The 18529-nt window shown below is 39.1% G+C and overlaps 1 protein-coding gene across 1 annotated transcript; it reads left to right on the top strand.

Annotated features, from left to right (window-relative positions):
• Positions 1-389: 389 nt before the first annotated feature.
• LOC106091877 (uncharacterized) lies at positions 390-17820 on the top strand. Its single transcript, XM_013258564.2, has 3 exons — positions 390-593; positions 7916-9432; positions 15325-17820. Exons 1-3 carry the CDS (start codon positions 566-568, stop codon positions 16969-16971), a joined length of 3192 nt encoding a protein of 1063 aa, XP_013114018.2. The 5' UTR covers positions 390-565; the 3' UTR covers positions 16972-17820.
• Positions 17821-18529: the final 709 nt, after the last annotated feature.

Genomic DNA, 18529 nt, shown 5'->3' with positions numbered 1-18529 from the left:
AGCGACAAATTTATTCAATGGTTAAACGAAAATTGCATAGGATTTTAATAAAACACATTTATGAATACCGACAAACATTTGTTTAAAATTAAAATGACTTACTATTTTTTATTTTGCTAATATGTGAATATTTTGAATGTGTGTGAGTGCTGCCAACGTTGAAATACAAAGCAATAAGCGGAAAATGTTTTATTTATCCATGAGCTAGCAAATTCGCTAGACTGGTAAATAAAACAAACCAATTGTTTCACTTATTGAAGAAATCCTCGCGATTAGCACCATAAAACCCATTACCCCCTTTTGATGTACTTGGAACAAGTGACCCTAGCTTCTTTCAATCAACCTTGAGAACTTGACCCTACCTTATTTAAATCTACCTTGGTCATTTTGAATCATTATCGTGCCTCGTCGACATATTTTCTTATTTTCTGATGTTCGTCGGTCTCGGCCGTAAAGTGAAGTGAAGAAATCTAAGGATTACAATGTATTCAATATGAACTGATTTAATTAAAGAAATAAAAGAATGACAAATTGAAGTGAAAATCAAAACGCTACGTAAATAAATATGGATGTGGATAATGACAATTTTTACGGTGAGATGTCGATTAATCTTTTCATGTATGCGTTTGTGTGCGTGGTGATTCAAGCAAGTGTTTGTGCGTGTGTATAGTGCAATTATTTGTAAATTTATTTGCATGTGTGGGGGTGTGTAGTAATAAGAAATAGAAAATGAAAAGGAATGACAGCAAAAGCTCATTCATAAGGTTGCAAATATACAGTAAAAAGTGTACCCCATCATATTTATAATAATATGTTGTATTTTTCTGCTTTTTGTTTCGAACAATATACGCCCTTCACTTTTTCTCTACCCATTGCACAAATATGGGCCATGCATTTTATCTGGGCCTCTCTAATATTCGTATTGGTATTGCCCTTCAATACGGTTGTTTAAATAATATATGTGTACCAGAATATTCTTATTGTATCTCATAATAATATGGATTTTCCAATTTAACATCGTAGCTGCGATAGCAGGTCATTGTTTGGTAAAATATTGTGTTTTAGCTTTTTTGATTATGACTCGTCAATTGTTGGTGGCTGTTGTTGTTTTAACATGTTTTCGCCCTTTAGTACATCTATTCCATTTTCTTTTTCAACCGGTAGCTGGTGAATAGCTGATGCAAGTAAACTTCATCATGATCAAATCAACACCACGTATGGGAACGAGTTTTCTGTTTTCTGCCTTTTTACCTTTCACTTTGCATTGCCGTACATGTGCTCGTAAGTATGATATGAGTACAGTGGTATAGCTCTCTTTCTCTCTCTCTTATCGTTGTAAGGCAGACTCTTAAGACTGGGTTAATAAAGCCAGTGACAAACGATGAATGGAGGAAAATCTTATCTCGACAAGTTCAGAAAGGGTCTGAAAGCATAAATTTAAAGAGTCATAAAAGTAGAGAATTTTAATTTTTTTTTTGTAGTTAAAGCTGCAAAGCAAGCCGCATTTTCTTTTTATGGGGCCTTCAGCTAGGAATTTTACTAAATTAAGCGTTTCGTTTCTTCCTCACATTGTATTTAAATTTAAATGCAAATTAGATGTTGCAGCTATAATTAAAAACACGTTTAGTGTTTATGTTGTAATGTTTCGATTCGTGGAAATTTATGCCCTGGGTATGCGTTTCAAGAAAGATTGGTGATTGTCAGATAACTAACGTTTTTGAAAATCATTTCTATCTTATGCTCTTGTACCCACGATCCAGCTCAAGACTAGTGTTGGCAGACCAACATAGGACTAGAACGAAATGCAAGTAAAACAAGAAGATAAAATAGCAAAAGTTAGTTGTCGTAGTTGCAGCAGTATGTTGTACACTGAGGCGGCAGTCCTTGCCGATAAAGGACTTCGTCGGGTCAATCCGGTACATACAACCGGCTGTAACGAACTTGTTTGATCTTTAGTGTTCTCTATAAGCGGATTGTTGAGGGGAAAACGGTTATTGGCTTATATTAATGGATACTTTCTTTCTTCGTGGCCAGAACTACTCTGCTTTGCCGGGGGAGGTCATTTTCTTAAGGTGCAATGGGAGGCGGTCGTTCTCCAAGGACTACATTTACCCGGCTGCCATTTACCGCATCTGCTACCGTGTCTGCATGAATATTGTCTAGGCCTGCCTGATATGCCGCTTGATCTAGAGGTTCTCTCTTGTAGCGCTGAACCTCACGCTCTAGATCATGTAGATCTACCTTAAGGCTTCTGGGCGGGAGATATCTATCCACAAGATGATGATTTGGATGGTCTCTGCGATAACAGCCCAAAAGGTACTGCTTAGACAGCATATAGTTATGTCTTCGCACTGGTAGGATCTTTGTCTCCTGATGGAGGTGGCCCAAATGAGAACTGAGGAGACAGCCCGCCGTTGTTCGGAGGGCGGCAGCACAGTATTCACCTGACGAGTATTTGTAGTGAACCATGGGGCTCAAGATTTGGCGGCAGATATCTTCAGATTTCTCGCAGCGAAATTTGGGGCAAGTTCGTTGAGGTAGTCTCGCGCAAAGAGGGTGAGATAATACAAGAGAGGGTTTCTGCTTTGTCTTCCCCGTACCGTAAAATAACATGCGTTAAAGACACAACATTTTCAATGTATTCCAATTGGAATCACATTGAGGGTTGCAACATTTTCGGGTTATTCTGTTTTGATTCGGGCATTCGTTCGAACATTTTTCGTATTTTGCTTTGTTTCTTTGCAACCGAAAGTTGGAATAAAAGGAAAAACGAAATATCGTAAGCAACTCAATCATGTTGTGTCTTTAACTTTTGTCACTGGCCATGCCGTATTTCGCTCTAATGCCAACTCTTTTCCTTTCTCACCCTCTTTGGTCTTGCGTTAAAGACACAACCTATTCGATGTATTCCAATTGGATTCACATTGAGGGTTGCAACATTTTTGGGTTTTTCTGTTTTGATTCGGGCATTTTTTCGTATTTTGCTTTGTTTCTCTGCAACCTAAAGTTGCAATAAAAGGAACATCGGAATATCGTAAGCAATTCAAACATGTTGTGTCTTTAACCTTTGTTACTTGTCATCCCGAATTGGGATCTAATGTCAACTCTTCTTTTACCCTCTTTGCTTTATGCGGTCATAATAAATTTTGTACCAAGGGCCCCCTACACACATTTAGGGCAATTTTCAAAAAAAGTGCTATTATTAAGGTAAATAATAATAAGGGGAAATTGACTCACATTTCGGACAATTTCATCAATCACTGCTGCCACAAAAATGCTTTTAATGATGTAATAATTGACCATTGCATATATTACTTTGATAACATATATAGTTTCAAGCCTTATCAAAAGTATTTATCTTGGTAGATGTATATATTCTATATAGGTATTCATTCCTATGTATTTGAACGCACATTATGTGCCCTTGTGCCAGAAATAGAGTTTCTAAAGACATTTTTGTCTCCAAATGAAATAAATAAACAGAATCTTATCAAAATTTTTGAATAGCAAGACTTTACTCATTTGTGATAAGAATACTGTATTGTCTGAATGGTATTATAGAACGACTTTGTAAAATATTTAACTGTATGTATGTAGATATGTTCTTTTTTTGGTTATTAAATGATTGTTCATTAGTACCTAATTGCCGTACACACAAAGTACCATTGACGTATGAAACCTTTAGAGTAATATCCATGCAGGCATCTATTAATCAATCTGCATATACAATGTGGGAGTTGTTGCTTCACTTCGCTCTACACATTTGTTGACAATTATTGTTGTTTAACAACGTGAGCATAACTTACTATGCGCATGTGTTAAAAGATTAAATAGTGTACGCCTATCTTTTATAAGCCAAGAAGTTGCTGGTGTTGATTTCATATTTTTGTAATATGACTTATCACTTGTCCTCTCAAAAGAGTTCTATTGAAGAAGCACAATACGTGGTTTTGTCTTAATTCATAAAGCAAAATTCACCTAAAACAGGATGAAGATTGCAACCTTTATAATTTACAAGATTTCCCGCATTGACAGAACAGAAAATATTTTAAACAAAAATTGGGGTTGTTGTGGCAGTGTGTTGTGTTCTATCTTTCGTCTGTTTGGTTCTGTTTAATATCCAGGAACTCTGCGACTAAAGTGGGTTGCCGGAAGAGAGAAAGATCTGGGTCAGGTGAGGTGTGTCGTGTGGTCCCCGGTCACAATCTGGACACACATCCTGTACGTTGCCATCAATTCTTACACTGTAAAAGTTGAGGTGGCTGCATCTGCCAGATCGTAACTGAGCCAGAACTTGAGGGACTAGATCATGTCGATTCACCTTAAGGCTTCAGAGGCAGTGGATACCTATCCCCAAAATGAAGAGTTGGATAGTCCCTGCGATAGCAGCCCAGGAGGTATTGCTGTGACAGCATGTAGTTATGACTTCGCACGGGTAGTATCTTTGTCTCCTGATGGAGATGGTCCACATGAAAACTTTGGAGACAGCCCGTCGCAGTTCCAAGAGTGGCTCTGCGTGTCACAGGTGACGAGATCACACTGGCGCTGCATAACTTACCAGAGGCCAGCCAATTGATTTGTACATGGTCAATAAAGTTTCTTTGTCAGCACCCCAAGTGCTGCCGTCATGTGACTTGAGGACCTTGTTTCTACTTTGACCATATCGCAAATTTATGTGCATGTGGGGAGAATGTGTATGAGTTGTCAAATGTGATGCCAGGTATTTTGGCACACTTGATGGTCGGAATCGTTACTCCATCGACTATCACATTCATCTCCTTACCCATCTCATGCGTGTATGTAGTGAACAATGTGGCTGAAGATTTGGTGGCAGATATCTTCATATCTCCTGAAGGGAAATAAGCAGCAAGTTCGTTAACCTTTCGCAGATGTCAACAATAGTTGGGGGCCTGATGATCGTATAATCGTCCGCATATGATATGATTTCTATGGGGTGGAATAGAGGGTAGGTAGAGGATAAAAAGTGCCAGCCCGCTTGGGATTTCTTATCCCTATATTCCACAAAAGACTAGCGAGTGTAGGACTCCCCCTTACTCGGGTCCTTTCCAGGCTTCAGTAGCAGGATCACACTGCCCAGTTGTAAGGGACTCGACTCCATATATGCACAAATTCTTGAGCATCAGTGTAGAGATTCCGGCGTGGCCCAATGTGCTGGAAGATTTGGAGCTACGGATGGTATTCGTAACTATGTCCACGGTTGTTGTTGTTGTAGCCTGTGTTGTCCTGTGTGAGTAAGCTCGTTCCGGTCCAAAGGACCGATCGCTGCGGGAACATGTTTGCCATTGGATATTTAAAAGTGCCAATAATTCGCCTTGTCATATCGAGCATAATAGGCACTCAGTATTTGTGAACGAGCAGGTGCCGCCCGACCTCTCACTGAGACTCTTCGCTCGATACCGCTGATTGACCCCGCCTGCCGTTGCAGCTGCTGCGTATGGAGCATTCCACTATCTGCAACCTGTGGACGCGCCTGTTACCTCGCAGCTCAGCTCGTGACAGCAATGAACACCGCACAGATCGGACCTCAATGTTCCAGCCTGTATGGTGCTCTAGGGGTTTTTGTGTTGTGTTCTACCTTTCGTCTGTTTGGTTCTGTTTAATATCCAGATCTATGAACTCTGCGACTAAATTGGGAAGCTGGCAGAGAGTTCTAGGTCTGAGTGGAATTGGTTGTTGTTGTAGCAGTTTGTTGTGTTCTATCTTTCGTCTGCTTGATCCTTTTGAGTGTCAAGACACAGGAACTCTGCGGCTAAGATGGGGTGCGTCCACAGGGATCTGGGTCTAAGGCGAGTGGGTCTGGCTGGGCAGTTAAACAGGTGACGTGTATCGTGCAGTCCCTGGCTACAATCGGGACATACATTTTACACGTCGACATCAATCCTTGCTCTGTAGGAGTTGAGGCGGCTGCATCTGCCGGAACGTAATTGAGCCAGAACCACTTTGGTTTGCTGGGTGAGGTAAATTTCTTCGGTGTAATAGGAGGCGGTCGTTATCCAAGGGCTACATTCACCCAGTAATTATTCCCTGCATCTGCGATCGTGTCTGCATGAATGTTGCCCGATTGATCTAGGTGTTCTCTCCTATAGCGCTGAACCTCTCGATCTAGATCATGTAGATCATCCTTAAGGCTTCTTTCTGGGCGGTGGATACCTATTCCCAAGATGATGATTTGGATCGTCCTTGCGATAACAGCCCAGGAGGTATTGCTGTGGCAGTATGTAGTTATGACTTCGCACTGGTAGGATCTTTGTCTCCTAATGGAGGTGGTCGACTTGAGAACTTTGGAGACAGCCCGTCGCAGTTCAGAGGGCGGCATTTCGACAGATCTGAATATTATTCCACTGCGTGTCACATAGCTGACGAGATCACATTGGCGCTGCATTACTTACCACAGGCTGGCCAATTGCTTTGCACATGGTCAACAAGGTTTTTTTTTGTCAGCACACCTGACGGCATGTGACTTGAGAACATTGTTTCTTCTTTGATTGGATTTCTTATCCCTAAATTCCACAAATGACTAGCGACTATACAGATAATTCGCGATCCAGCGATTCTGGCTTGGCTGAAAGGACGTGTTGGCGATGTCCTCAAATAGTTGGCATGGCTGCCCGTGCCGAATACTTTCGATAGGTCCAGTGCCACGATGACTGTCCTATCACATGACCTAGGCTGATTGAAGCCACGGCAAATTAATCCAAAATCGGACCCTCACGAAATTAACTATGTGACTTATTACATGTGTGGGGTTTTTTAAGGCAAACATTTATTTGTTGTTGTTGTTGTTGTTGTAGCCAAATGTCTATCTGTGGAGGTAGCGATCCTCGCCAAACTCCCATAATTTGGCAAACTCGTTCCGGTCCAAAGGATCGATCGCTGTGAGAACATGATGACCGTTGGTTATTTAAAGTCGTCAAAAACTTGCTTTGACATATCGAGCATCAAAGGCACTCAGTATTTATGCAAGAGTCGGTGCCGCCCGGCCTCTCACAGAGAATCTCAGCTCGATACCGCTGATTGTCCCCGATTGCAGTTGCAGCTTCTCCGTAAGAAGCATTCCACCATCCGAAAACTTTGAACGAATTTGGTTATTCCATCTTTGGTTAGAATCTACATATTTTTGGACCATGGTGAACATAGTTTTGGCCTTTATTTGTCGAAAACGAGGCAATAATAAAAGTAGAGCAGAAGAATTTTAAGTATGTTAAGAATCAAGACATTTCATAAGAGCTAACCAGGTGAAAGTCAATTGTGTTTTGGCTTCAAGAGTGGGAACATAAAGCAACCAATTATCAACCTCTTCTTCGAACTCCAAATGTGTGGTACCAATTGATGAGTAATAATTTCGTGTTTTGACATACATATGGTAGTATGTATATATATATATAAATGAGTACATAATGTATTGTGTTATTAGGACCTACTTCAAGTCAATTATTATTAATTTTGGACACCTCCAATGCAAAACCTCTTCTCCAAATCAATGTTGTTGATGATGATGATGATGATAATGGAAATTGTTTTTGGCCACAATCACAAAAGTCCGCACTTCAATACAACTTGTTGAAATTGTATTTTTTTTTTTTGAATTAGTTATGCAAATTCGAGATTAAAGCATGGTTTTTTCTATCATCTTTATGGCATAACACTGCTGCGGCGTGTTATGTTATATGCAGCTATAGCTGGAAGTGGTATTTCGTTTATTGTTTTTGGTTTTATTCCCTAATAGTCAAACCAGTTTTTTTTTCATTTTTGCCAATCTAAATTGTTAAATTTGTAAAACGAAGCCCTTATGGCTTAGTTTGAAGCACATACCTAATTACCATGCGCACATTTACAGGTGAATTTGAGACAGTTTCTATACTAAAATTAAACGTTTCTTTTGTTTTTTTTTCAGATGAAATTGCATCGTTTATGCCCCAACCTGGCGACTACAGCCTCGATGATTTGGATGAAATTATACGCTCTACCGATTCTCATCTAGATGCCTCTCTTGATTTGAATGCGTTCAACAAACCATTAAATGAAAATGGTGACTTCGATATGGGCGATGCGGACATGGGTTCCAATAGCAAGGAGCAGCAACAGCAGCAGCATGATCATGAATTTCAATTCAATTTTTCGGCATTTCCCTCTCCAGCTACATCAAATTTATCGTCCGGGGATTATGGTTCACCATTTGACACTCCTGCACGTACATCCTCCACATCATCGGTAGATGGTGATCACTTTAATCCCGATGACTTTATCAATTTCCTAAATGATGAGGATTCGAAATGCGATGATTTGACACATGACACAATACGCAAATTAAATGAACATAATTCACGTAATACACCCTCACCAACGGGCAGCTGCACAAGTTCAAGTGGCAGCTCCACCAGCGGTATTCAGAGTGATGTGTCGTCGGTCATTTCTATGTCTCAACATTCGGGAAATAGCATTCTAACATCTGAAACAGACCACGATGATCTCTCGGAATTTATAAAGTTTAAGAATGAGAAATCTGATGAATATAATGGCTTTGAAGTGGAGGAGTTTAATGTTACTTCTCCTCGAAGCGAGGGAACATTTGTTGTTCCCCCATCGCCTGCTGCGAACAATGATGACGCACGATCAAATACAACTTTTTTACCCGTAACCCTGCCGATTATAACTGCAACTACCGTGCAACCAGTTAATATTGTGCAAGGCACTATTATTCCTGTACAAACTGTCCCCTTGACTAATGTTACACCTGCCAATGTCAATGTCAAGGTTCCTGCAAAGCCAATTGTGGTACCACCTCAGCCCTTGAAAGTGGTTTCTAATGCCGTAGGCAATACTAAGTTAAACGCTCCTGCAACTCCAAAACCCAAAACCATATTTCTTTCCTCGAATGATTTTAAGGCCTTAATGCAAAAAGTGAACACTACAAATGGTGGGGCAGCTAGCAAGAAAACTCCAATAACCAATAGCCCAACACCGAAGATTATTATGAAAACTGCAAGTGGAAAATTCATAACAGCTAGTAAAATTGGACCATCGACTACAACGCAGGTATTACCACCAACTTCGGCATCGAATAGTTCGCAAACTTCTGGACCATTAGCAACGAAATTTGTAAAAACAACAACCGCAACTAACCCAGCAATGGGTAAGCACAATCCTTCTAAAGGTATGACCTCAAGTGGTCGATCGGCAGCAGCTATGGCCGCCGCACGTGCTTCTCTATCCCTCGCCCATTCGAAGGTCTCTCGTTCGGAGTTAAGTGCAATACGTGCTTTAGGCGATGAAAAACTGATTAAGAAACAATTGCGAATGTTGAAAAATCGGGAATCTGCTTCCTTGTCGCGTAAAAAGAAGAAGGAGTACGTCGAACGTTTGGAAAATCACATTAGCAATTTGGAGAAGGAAAACTATTCATTGAAGGGGGTAAGTTAAGTATTAAAATTTATAAAATATGTAAATAGTTTAGGAATCTACCTAAAAACGGAACAAGGTTATGGTGCAGGGGAGTTATATCAGTTTATGGACCGATTCTGAAAGGGCTTGGCATGAATTGAAGTAATCAGGCAAATCGAATAAATATTGAGTCCTATATGGACCCTAAAGGTTAAACCACAGACAGTAAATGGATATAAATGAATCATTGACTTTTTTCAGAGGGTCCTAAAGGTCAAATTACAGACAGCCAATGAATATAGATAGAACCATCGACTCTGTTTGGAGACACCAAGTACAAAGATTATAATATATCTATAGAAATAAACCAAGAAAATTAAGAGAAGAGAGAATTTCAAGAGAAACTGTGTATGATCAACGAATACGATTTAGTTTGTTTTCAATTGATTGTGGACATAAAAACCGATCTTTGGTCTTGACTTCTTGAGTCTCTAGAGGACGCAATTCTCGCCCGATTTGACTGGAATTTTGCACGTAGTGTTTTGGTATTACTTCCTACTAATATGGTACAAATCGGTCCATGTTTGATATAGTTGCCATATAAACCGATCTTGGGTCTTGAGCTTCTAGAGGGCGCAATTCTCGTCCGATTTGACTGAAATTTTGCACGTAGTGTTTTGGTATCACTTCCAACAACTGCCAGAACACAAAGAAAAGTCAAACAACAACAACACACAACGAAAACAAAAGTATTGAAGCAGAGTGGATTCGTCCGATTTCGTGAGCATTTAATTACATTTGCAATTAAAATTGTGCAAAATTTATTCTGATGCAGCGACATATCGCTAATATTTTGCTCATGGAACTCAGTACCACTTGTACGGAATGTGTTCGCATTATCTTCCTCCTTTATATAGCCGAGTCCGAAAGGCGTGCCGCAGTGCGAGATCTCTTTGGCGACAAGTTTTATATGGCATATTACCTCACAAATGTTCCCAGCATTAGGAGGGGAAAGCCACAGCTCAAAATTTTTTTTCTGTTGGTCTCGCTAGGATTTGAACCCAGACGTTCAGCTTCATAGGCGGACATGCTAACCTCTGCGCTACGGTGGCCTCCATTCACATCTGCATCTCGTATAATCTTCTCCAGCAGGATATTAAAGAGATCACATGATAGGCTGTCTCCTTGTCTGAAACCTCGAATGGTATTAAATGGTTCGGAGAGATTCTTTCCTACTCTAACTGAGGAACGCTTATCAGCAAGTGTCATCCTGAGAGTCTTATTATTTTTGCAGGTATACCAAACTCAGACATGGTTAGAAATACCTTTGAACGTAAAGGGGTATCGAAAGCGGTTTTGTAGTCAACAAAGAGATGGTAGGTGTTGATTTGTCCTTCTCGGGTCTTTTCCAGGATTTGGCGCAGAGTGAATATCTGGTCCAGCGTGGATTTACCAGGTCAAAAACCGCATTGATAGAGCCCAATTATCTCATTGACTTTTGGTTCTAATCTTTCACACAGTACGCTCGTGAGTATTTTGTATGCGATGGGGAAGAGACTTATTCCTCTGTAGTTGGCACATTCCGTCTTGTCTCCTTTCTTGTGTACGGAACATAGTATGCTAAGGTTCCAATCATCGGGTATGCGTTCTTCTAGCCGGATTGCGCAGATAAGCTGATGCATACTATTTAAGACCGGAGGGTGTCGCCTCCGGTCTTAAATAGTCCAGCTAGTAACCCGTCGGCTCCCGCTGCCTTGTTTTTCTTAGAGGAGAGTCTCAGTGAGAGGTCGGGTGGCCCCAGCTTTTGCATAAATACTGAGTGCCTATGATGCTCGATATGACAAGGCGAGTTATTGGCGCCTTTAAATAACCAATGTTCTGTTCCCGCGACGATAGGTCCTTTGGACCGGAACAAGCTTGCTCACCTACAGAAGCTTGACGAGGATCGCCACCTCCACTTGAAAATGTGGTAACAACAACATCAACAACAGTTGGGTAAAATGTTCTTTCCATATCCTCAGCATGCTATCTGTGTCATTTGCCAGATTTCCTTCTTTTTCTCTGCAAGAGGCTGTGCTTGCCCCAAAGCCATCGGTTTGATGTTTATTTCTTTGGTAGAATTTCCGGACTTCATTCCCACTCCTGTACATCTCAATTAGCTCACACTCACGTCTTTCCATTTCCTTTTTCTTTCTGCGGAATAGACGTTTCTCCTCTCTACTGATTGCAGGGTTGCTCTATATGCTCTATATCATCGGAACAAGGAGTGCTCCTTCCTTAGAACTACGACTGTTCTCGCTATTGATATATTAGGGTTGTTTTATTTACCCATAAAACGTATTTTCCCGATTTGTTTGTGTGTCATTATTCAATTTCAATGACCAAAACAAAAGAGGAAGAACGCAACATATTTATTCACTGATTACACTTTCTGAAGTGGCAAAATTGCCTAGGGTTTTAATAAAATCACCTTTATAAACTTTGTTTTAATGATATTTAATTATTTCGAATGTGGTACCAGTGCTACCAACGTTAAAGTATAAATCATTTGGTGGGAAGAGCGTTTTATTTATCCATAAGCTAAATAAAACACAGCAATTGATACCTTTTTAGTTATTTTATTATTATTTGACCCACATATGTAGGGGAAAGAAGGGAAGTCCACCGCAGCATAGGTCCCTTAATTTTTTCAGGTACATAAAATATGGTACATAAAAATATGGGTTTTTATAAAAACAAAATAAATGAAAACGTAGCGTTTGGTGCCATGGCGGGCAATTTGAATCTCATTAATTTTGGATAAGCGCCAATCCAGCCTTAAAAATGCTATATCATGCCCTATGACCTTTACACTTTCTCCACCTCTCACAACACATGTAGTTTGTTTTTTCCATGTGGCATAACAAATGTTTTTACGCAGCAGCTTAATTCAAAATAAAATATTTTAGCAATTTTTTAATTAAAGTTATAAGACATGTGGTCGGAGCTTTTCCAATTTGCTTTCTTTGGTATGAAGAAAGTTACGCTTCCATTTGTTTCTTATTAAGCAAACAAACAAAATTTTGATTACCTATGTATGCTTATCTGGAATTTGCGTTTAATTCGAAACGCAATAATGGGAGAGCTTTATTTGGTCTTTTGGGTTTTGAGCCTCAACAGAAGACCTTTCGTTATCGCCATGCAGCACAGGTACACTTGCAGGCAAACATGTGTATGCACATACATAATTTCGGTGTTGCAGTCTTTTATTATTTTTTTTAAGTTGTTTTCTGATAAGTTTAGACAGACCATTATTGCTACAACAAAGTGTGCGGAAAACAAACAAAAATAAAAAATACGCAAGCATATGCAGTTTGTGTTTACACACATACACATGTGTATGTGCGAGCGAAAGGTTATTGTTTATTTTATATTTTTGCGTCTTAAATATTTATTCATATATGTAGGTTGATATGGTTGTACGTACGTACATATGCATGGCCATAAACATATTCCTTTCACCGGGGGAAGAACCCCCCTTCTCTTTTTCTTAAAAAAACAACTCTAGCACAACAGCACAGCAGTCATTACAAAAAAAAAACATTTTGAGGCATTTAATATGCGACAACAACCATGACTACTCTCTTTTATAAAAAAAATCATCACATATCTTTTCAAATCGCATTTAACCACCCAGGAGACTGCAGAGGTAGTAGAGTTCAATGAACGCAAAGTAACAAGAATGAGCGAAAGAGAGGAAACGTCACAGTCAAAAGAACCAACACAAATCGTTGCCAATAATATGGACAACTTAAAAGTAAATATTTAGCAATTGTATAAAATTGTGCTAAATGTCTGTCTTTTTATTGTACAATTCTATTTGTGCTAACTACGTTAACTCTTTGACAAGCAATAACAGTGCTTTAAGGTAAAATAAACACGTTGATTGGAATACCGGTCGCATAACCTACTTATGTGAATGGTGAAAGAAACAATGTCGCAAGCCATTATAATTCGAAACGAAATGTTGAATACCAACTCTATGCATATGTATATACCTGTTTGGTTCCTACAATGGCCCACCTGTTAGCTCATATAACTCTTATAAATTATAGCATACATTTAGGCGGTTAATTTTATGGCTCTTACAATTAGTTTAAACCGAGTTGTCTTAAGTAAAAAAGCTGTTTTGGGTAACGACTCGTTTTGCCTTTAGAAACCGTTCACACGTTAAGATGTTTTGGGCATTTTGCACACCCCTTACATTGATTCGTTTTGCTAATGTCGTTATGAGAATCATCTTAACTATTCCCTGTATTGGATTTTTCACACTCCAACATAAATGTTATGGTGCACCACACCCCATACATTGATTCGTTCTACTAATGTCGTTTTGAGAAACATCTCAACTATTTCCACTCTTGGGTATGTTCTAGAAATTGGATTTTCACACTCCAACGTATATGTTATGGTGCAACATTGTTAGGTTTTATTTTTTTTTTTTTTGATTTCTCTGTAAAATTATTGTTTATTTTATAAATTTTTTTGGAAGAAATTCTATTTTTTTGACATTATTCAGGGCTGTGTTTATTTAGCACAATTTAAGTTCACATGCTTTGAGTTTATGTGGCAAACGAGTCGTTTTCATAGCATTATAAAGGGAAAACGAGTCGTTTGTTTGCTCAAAACAGCTTAGGTCTGAACATAGTATAAAAATTGTGTTTAGATTTTGGAAAATTAAATTGGCAAACCATCTCAACTGGTGTGAACGGTTCAGATCCGGGCGTATTTAATAAGGTGACCGCATCGGTGAATTGCTACAACAAAGTATCTTTTTGGGAACTTGATACTTCAACATTTGTAAATAGGGCGAAGAAAATTCGATTCGCCCTGACATTTAAAATGTTAGGCAAATTTGCTTCGACCAATCAGAGCAAGAAAGAGTTTTTTAATTTTTGGTGTCTAGCGAGAAAACACATAATTAAAAATGTTGAAAATGTCCAAGTAGGTCCAGAGGCTTTACCCAAAAAACTGGCTAGAACATTAAGGTCCGATTTGTGGGGTGTTCATTGCTGTCACGAGAAGCTTAGCTGCGAGCTACCGGGCACGTCCACAGGCTGCGGAAAGTGGAATGCTCAATACGGAGTTGCTGCAGCGGCAGTAACGGACAATCAGCGGTATCGAGCGGAGAGTTTTAGTGAGAGGTGCTCAATATGACGAGGCGAGTTATTGGCGGCTTAAAATAACCAATGGTCACCCTGTTCCTATGGCGATCGGTCCTTTGGACCGGAAAGAGCTTGCTCACTTACAGGTTTAAATAGTTATCGGATTTTACCTGACAAATGTTGCCAGCAGCAGGAGGGGAAAACCACCGCTGAAATTTTTCTGGATACATATTTTCATTACAGTTTATTTGCAAGCTTTGGTTGCTAGCCGCTTCACTCAATGATCTTATTTACATTGTGTTTGCCACAGACTTGTGTTGGCTTTCTCAGTCCCAGGATAAGTGACGTCATGTTTCGCGAAACTCTCGTGCGGGACTGTCAGTGCGGGACACACACACAGCAGATGTTCTATAGTCTATTCTTCCTCGACGTCCTCACAGATTCAACAAAAGTCGTTACTGGCAACCTCCAGTCTGTCAGCATGTTTTCCGATCAGACAGTGACAGCAAAGCGGTAGACGTCTTCAAGTCTAGATTAGGCTCACAGGCGCCCAATGTGAATGTGTAAGGTAGTTCCTAGTCTTGCAAGCTCGTCCACAATTCCCTGGGATATCTCTGTGGCCCGGCACCGAAAACAGGTGAATATTGAAGTACTCTGCCATCTCGTTGGGAGATCTGCGACAGTCGAGGGCAATTTGTCAATAGCGTCAATAACTTATACCAAAGAGAAAGATATTCAATTTTTATTAATTTTTCTTTTTTCTCAATCTTTTTTGTAGGAAAATTCATCACTACGTTCACAGCTAATGGCCTTTGCCCAATCTTGCAACTGCAAACATGGAAATGTTAGTGAATTCATATTGAACACATTGAATTTGAACGATAAACAAGTTGGTGATGGTGCTACGACAGTATTAAATGCGATAGATACATCCTTTTTGCTAGATAATTCCGCGGAATGTAGGAATTCAGCGGCAGCAGCAGGACGAACAGGATCAAGCACACATCATGTTAAAATAGCACCGAAACCACTGAATGCCAGTTCATCCATTAATAAGGGTTTCAAGCAACGCATGACTGCCGCTACTGTAAAAAAGAATGTGGCCGTGCTATTTGCTATGGCCTTTATGGTAACCTTAAATGTGGGAAATTTCCAAAGCTACTTGAATAAGTCGGCATTAGAAAATGCCATGGAAGCGAGTGCGGCTGGTGCTGCCGTCAATGCAAACGAAGCCGATGCTGATGTAGTGAAGACGGGCAGACGTTTGCTGTGGGTGCCGAACGAGCATGAGTTTCACGAAAAACACAATCGCAGCAAGCGAGAGGCTGAATTCGCAAATATGCCTCCACCACCGCTACACTTTTTGCGACCGATAAATCGTACAAACGCAACGGCAGACAAATTGAATGGGACTACGACTAAGGATGAGCCACCTATAAAGACTATGAAATATGGACCCACAGCTTTTGGAAATGGAACAAATTGTGCTCAGGAAAATATGCGATTGGCTAGGAATTTACACAAATGGATTGGAGGCAATGATTATTTGAATCTGACGGGATCGGACAATGACTACGACATGGCAGCAACGTTTAATTTTGGTGCTCAACGAGATCACATGGACTATGGCATTGGCATGAAACAGAAAAGGAAAATATTTTTGGATTCTAATGAGGCCAGTGAGGGAATTCGTGCGACACCAGGCAAACAGAAGAAGTATGACTTGGAAGCGGGCGAAGATAATTCTTTGGAGCTATTCAAACCCAGTATAAGTGATGAGTATTTGAGACTATTCAAAGGTATAAAACGGCAAGATGACACTTTTTATGTATTGTCATTCAACATGGATCACCTGCTGTTGCCAGCTTCTTCGTACAACAAAAGTTCGCGTCCAAAAATGTCGTTAATGTTGCCAGCTGGGGACCCCTCGTTAAATGGCGATATTGTGCTCATGCAAATTGATTGTGAGGTACTGAATACCACAGAATTGGAAATTAAATCGCACATAATACCGGAAAAACTAAGACCAATCAAATACGGACCGAACGTGCGAGTCCATCCCAACGATGTAGCAAATAATGAGACTAAAAAGAATCAAGAAGCTAACGCCAAGGCAGGTGAGGGCGTACATGTGAAGCGACAGGAGGAGGTTAAAGAGAGACCAACAGCACCAAGAACCTATTTCATGATGGGCCCAAAAAATCAGCCTTCCCCGGCAGCAAAAATCGGCGGCGATGAAACCACTCCGGGAGTAAAGAAGCGACCGACTATTGTAAAATTTAACGCAAATGATAGTATCATTGGCAGTGGAGTTTTAAATGTGCGCAATTCCACATTATTCACTCGCATGAAGGAGACAATTGTAAATGGGGCAAACAATGGCATTGTGGCCGCAACTGTGCCCGAGGTTAGGAAGATAATATAAGTTTTTGTTTTGCTGTGTCATTGTTACTTTTCTGTTCGGCGTTTTCAGGTTATACCAAAAGATATACTTTTTCACCAGCAATTTTAACGATTTTAAAGCAATAGTGTAACAATTTATTTACTACACTTAGATCTCACACAAAAGACAAACCACTAAGAAATCCATTAAATATTTAAAAAAAAATATTTTTTTTATTAATCCAAGGCAATCATCGAAGAAAAGTGGAATAGAAAAGTAACAATACCTTAAAAAAATAACTCCTATTGGAATTCTATACTTAAGTTTCACTTCCTCAGTTTCCAGCAAGTGAGACTTGTTTGTAATTATTGAACATTTCTTTTTGTGTGGTTATTCATTTAATCGCCTTCTTGGGTAATCCAACATTGGCTCAATACTGATATAGGGTTTAATATATATGAGTTACTATTTTATAGATAGTATGGTACCAATCACAACAACAATGGCAGTTGTTGGTTTTTTATATAGATATACATATAATTAAGTCAATAAGCTATATATAATTACACATATACACTAATTATGTTAATTTTAAGCATTTACTACTTTTCAATGCTAAGTAATTTGTTTTTTGACTGTTTAATAAAAACATTACAATTAAAAAATTTAAATCTTTTTTATTATTATTTTGTGTGTTTCAACTGTATTCTTAGTTATAGATTTGCTATAATATGAACTTTTAAATGTTTTCATGTTCAATGTTGACTTTATTATTTACTTTTTGCAATATTATTTCTGTTTGTGCAATCGTATCGGTTTAACAATATCATATATCGATGTATGATAAATAACCATCTATTAGTTATAAAATAACTTATACAATTTATTATTTATTAGATTAAACATCAATCTTTAAAAGTAGTTTGATAAATGTGTAAATACCTCTAAACATATAAATTTACCTAATAAAACTAAATAAAACCCCAATCGGTTGAAATGTGTAGTTTTAAACTAATACGGCCGCCGCAGGCATCAGTGCCTAGCAGATTTGGTAGTCTTTGATTTCAATTTCAATTCATAGCAAACACCAGATAAGAGTCATATGCAAAAAATCACGAAACACTTATGCCACGAGTCATGAGTGTTTCGTGATTTGATGCAAATATTAAACCTAGATCTCGTGCGTGAGTAAAATTTTCGTTTCGTGAGTAGAGCTGGCAAAATATAGATGGCACTATCGATATTAAATTTTTTGGGTGAATATCGTTTGAAATCTTTCCGATGGATACTTTCGTAGAAGTTAAATTTTTTGCAAAACTAAACAAAAACCAGTAAGGAAAGGCAAAAGTCGGGCGGAGCCGACTATATAATACCCTATACCACCTGGTGTACGTAGTACTTTTTATATGAAGAAATTATCTCCAAATCTAGTCAGACTTTAATTTGGATAACTATTGAAATATAAAATAGAACCTTGTAAGATTTTCCTACAATAGGACAACAAATTTGGATTTCCACATCCTTAAAAGCCCCTATCGCATAAAAGATTATGTGGGAGTTATATCGAAATCTGTGCCAATTTTGATGACACATACTGGAA

The sequence above is a fragment of the Stomoxys calcitrans genome, chromosome 5 (assembly GCF_963082655.1).
Source record: "Stomoxys calcitrans chromosome 5, idStoCalc2.1, whole genome shotgun sequence".
NCBI classification, from domain to species: Eukaryota; Metazoa; Arthropoda; class Insecta; order Diptera; family Muscidae; genus Stomoxys; species Stomoxys calcitrans.
Note: the sequence above shows the minus strand (reverse complement) of the source record. Positions and strands in the feature narration are given on the sequence as shown.

Coding starts and splice junctions, on each gene's coding strand:
- LOC106091877 (XM_013258564.2), top strand. CDS start 566: ATGGATGTGGATAATGACAATTTTTACG. Junction 594..7,915: donor GGATAATGACAATTTTTACG/GTGAGATGTCGA, acceptor TTTTTTTTTCAG/ATGAAATTGCATCGTTTATG. Junction 9,433..15,324: donor AAAACTATTCATTGAAGGGG/GTAAGTTAAGTA, acceptor TCTTTTTTGTAG/GAAAATTCATCACTACGTTC.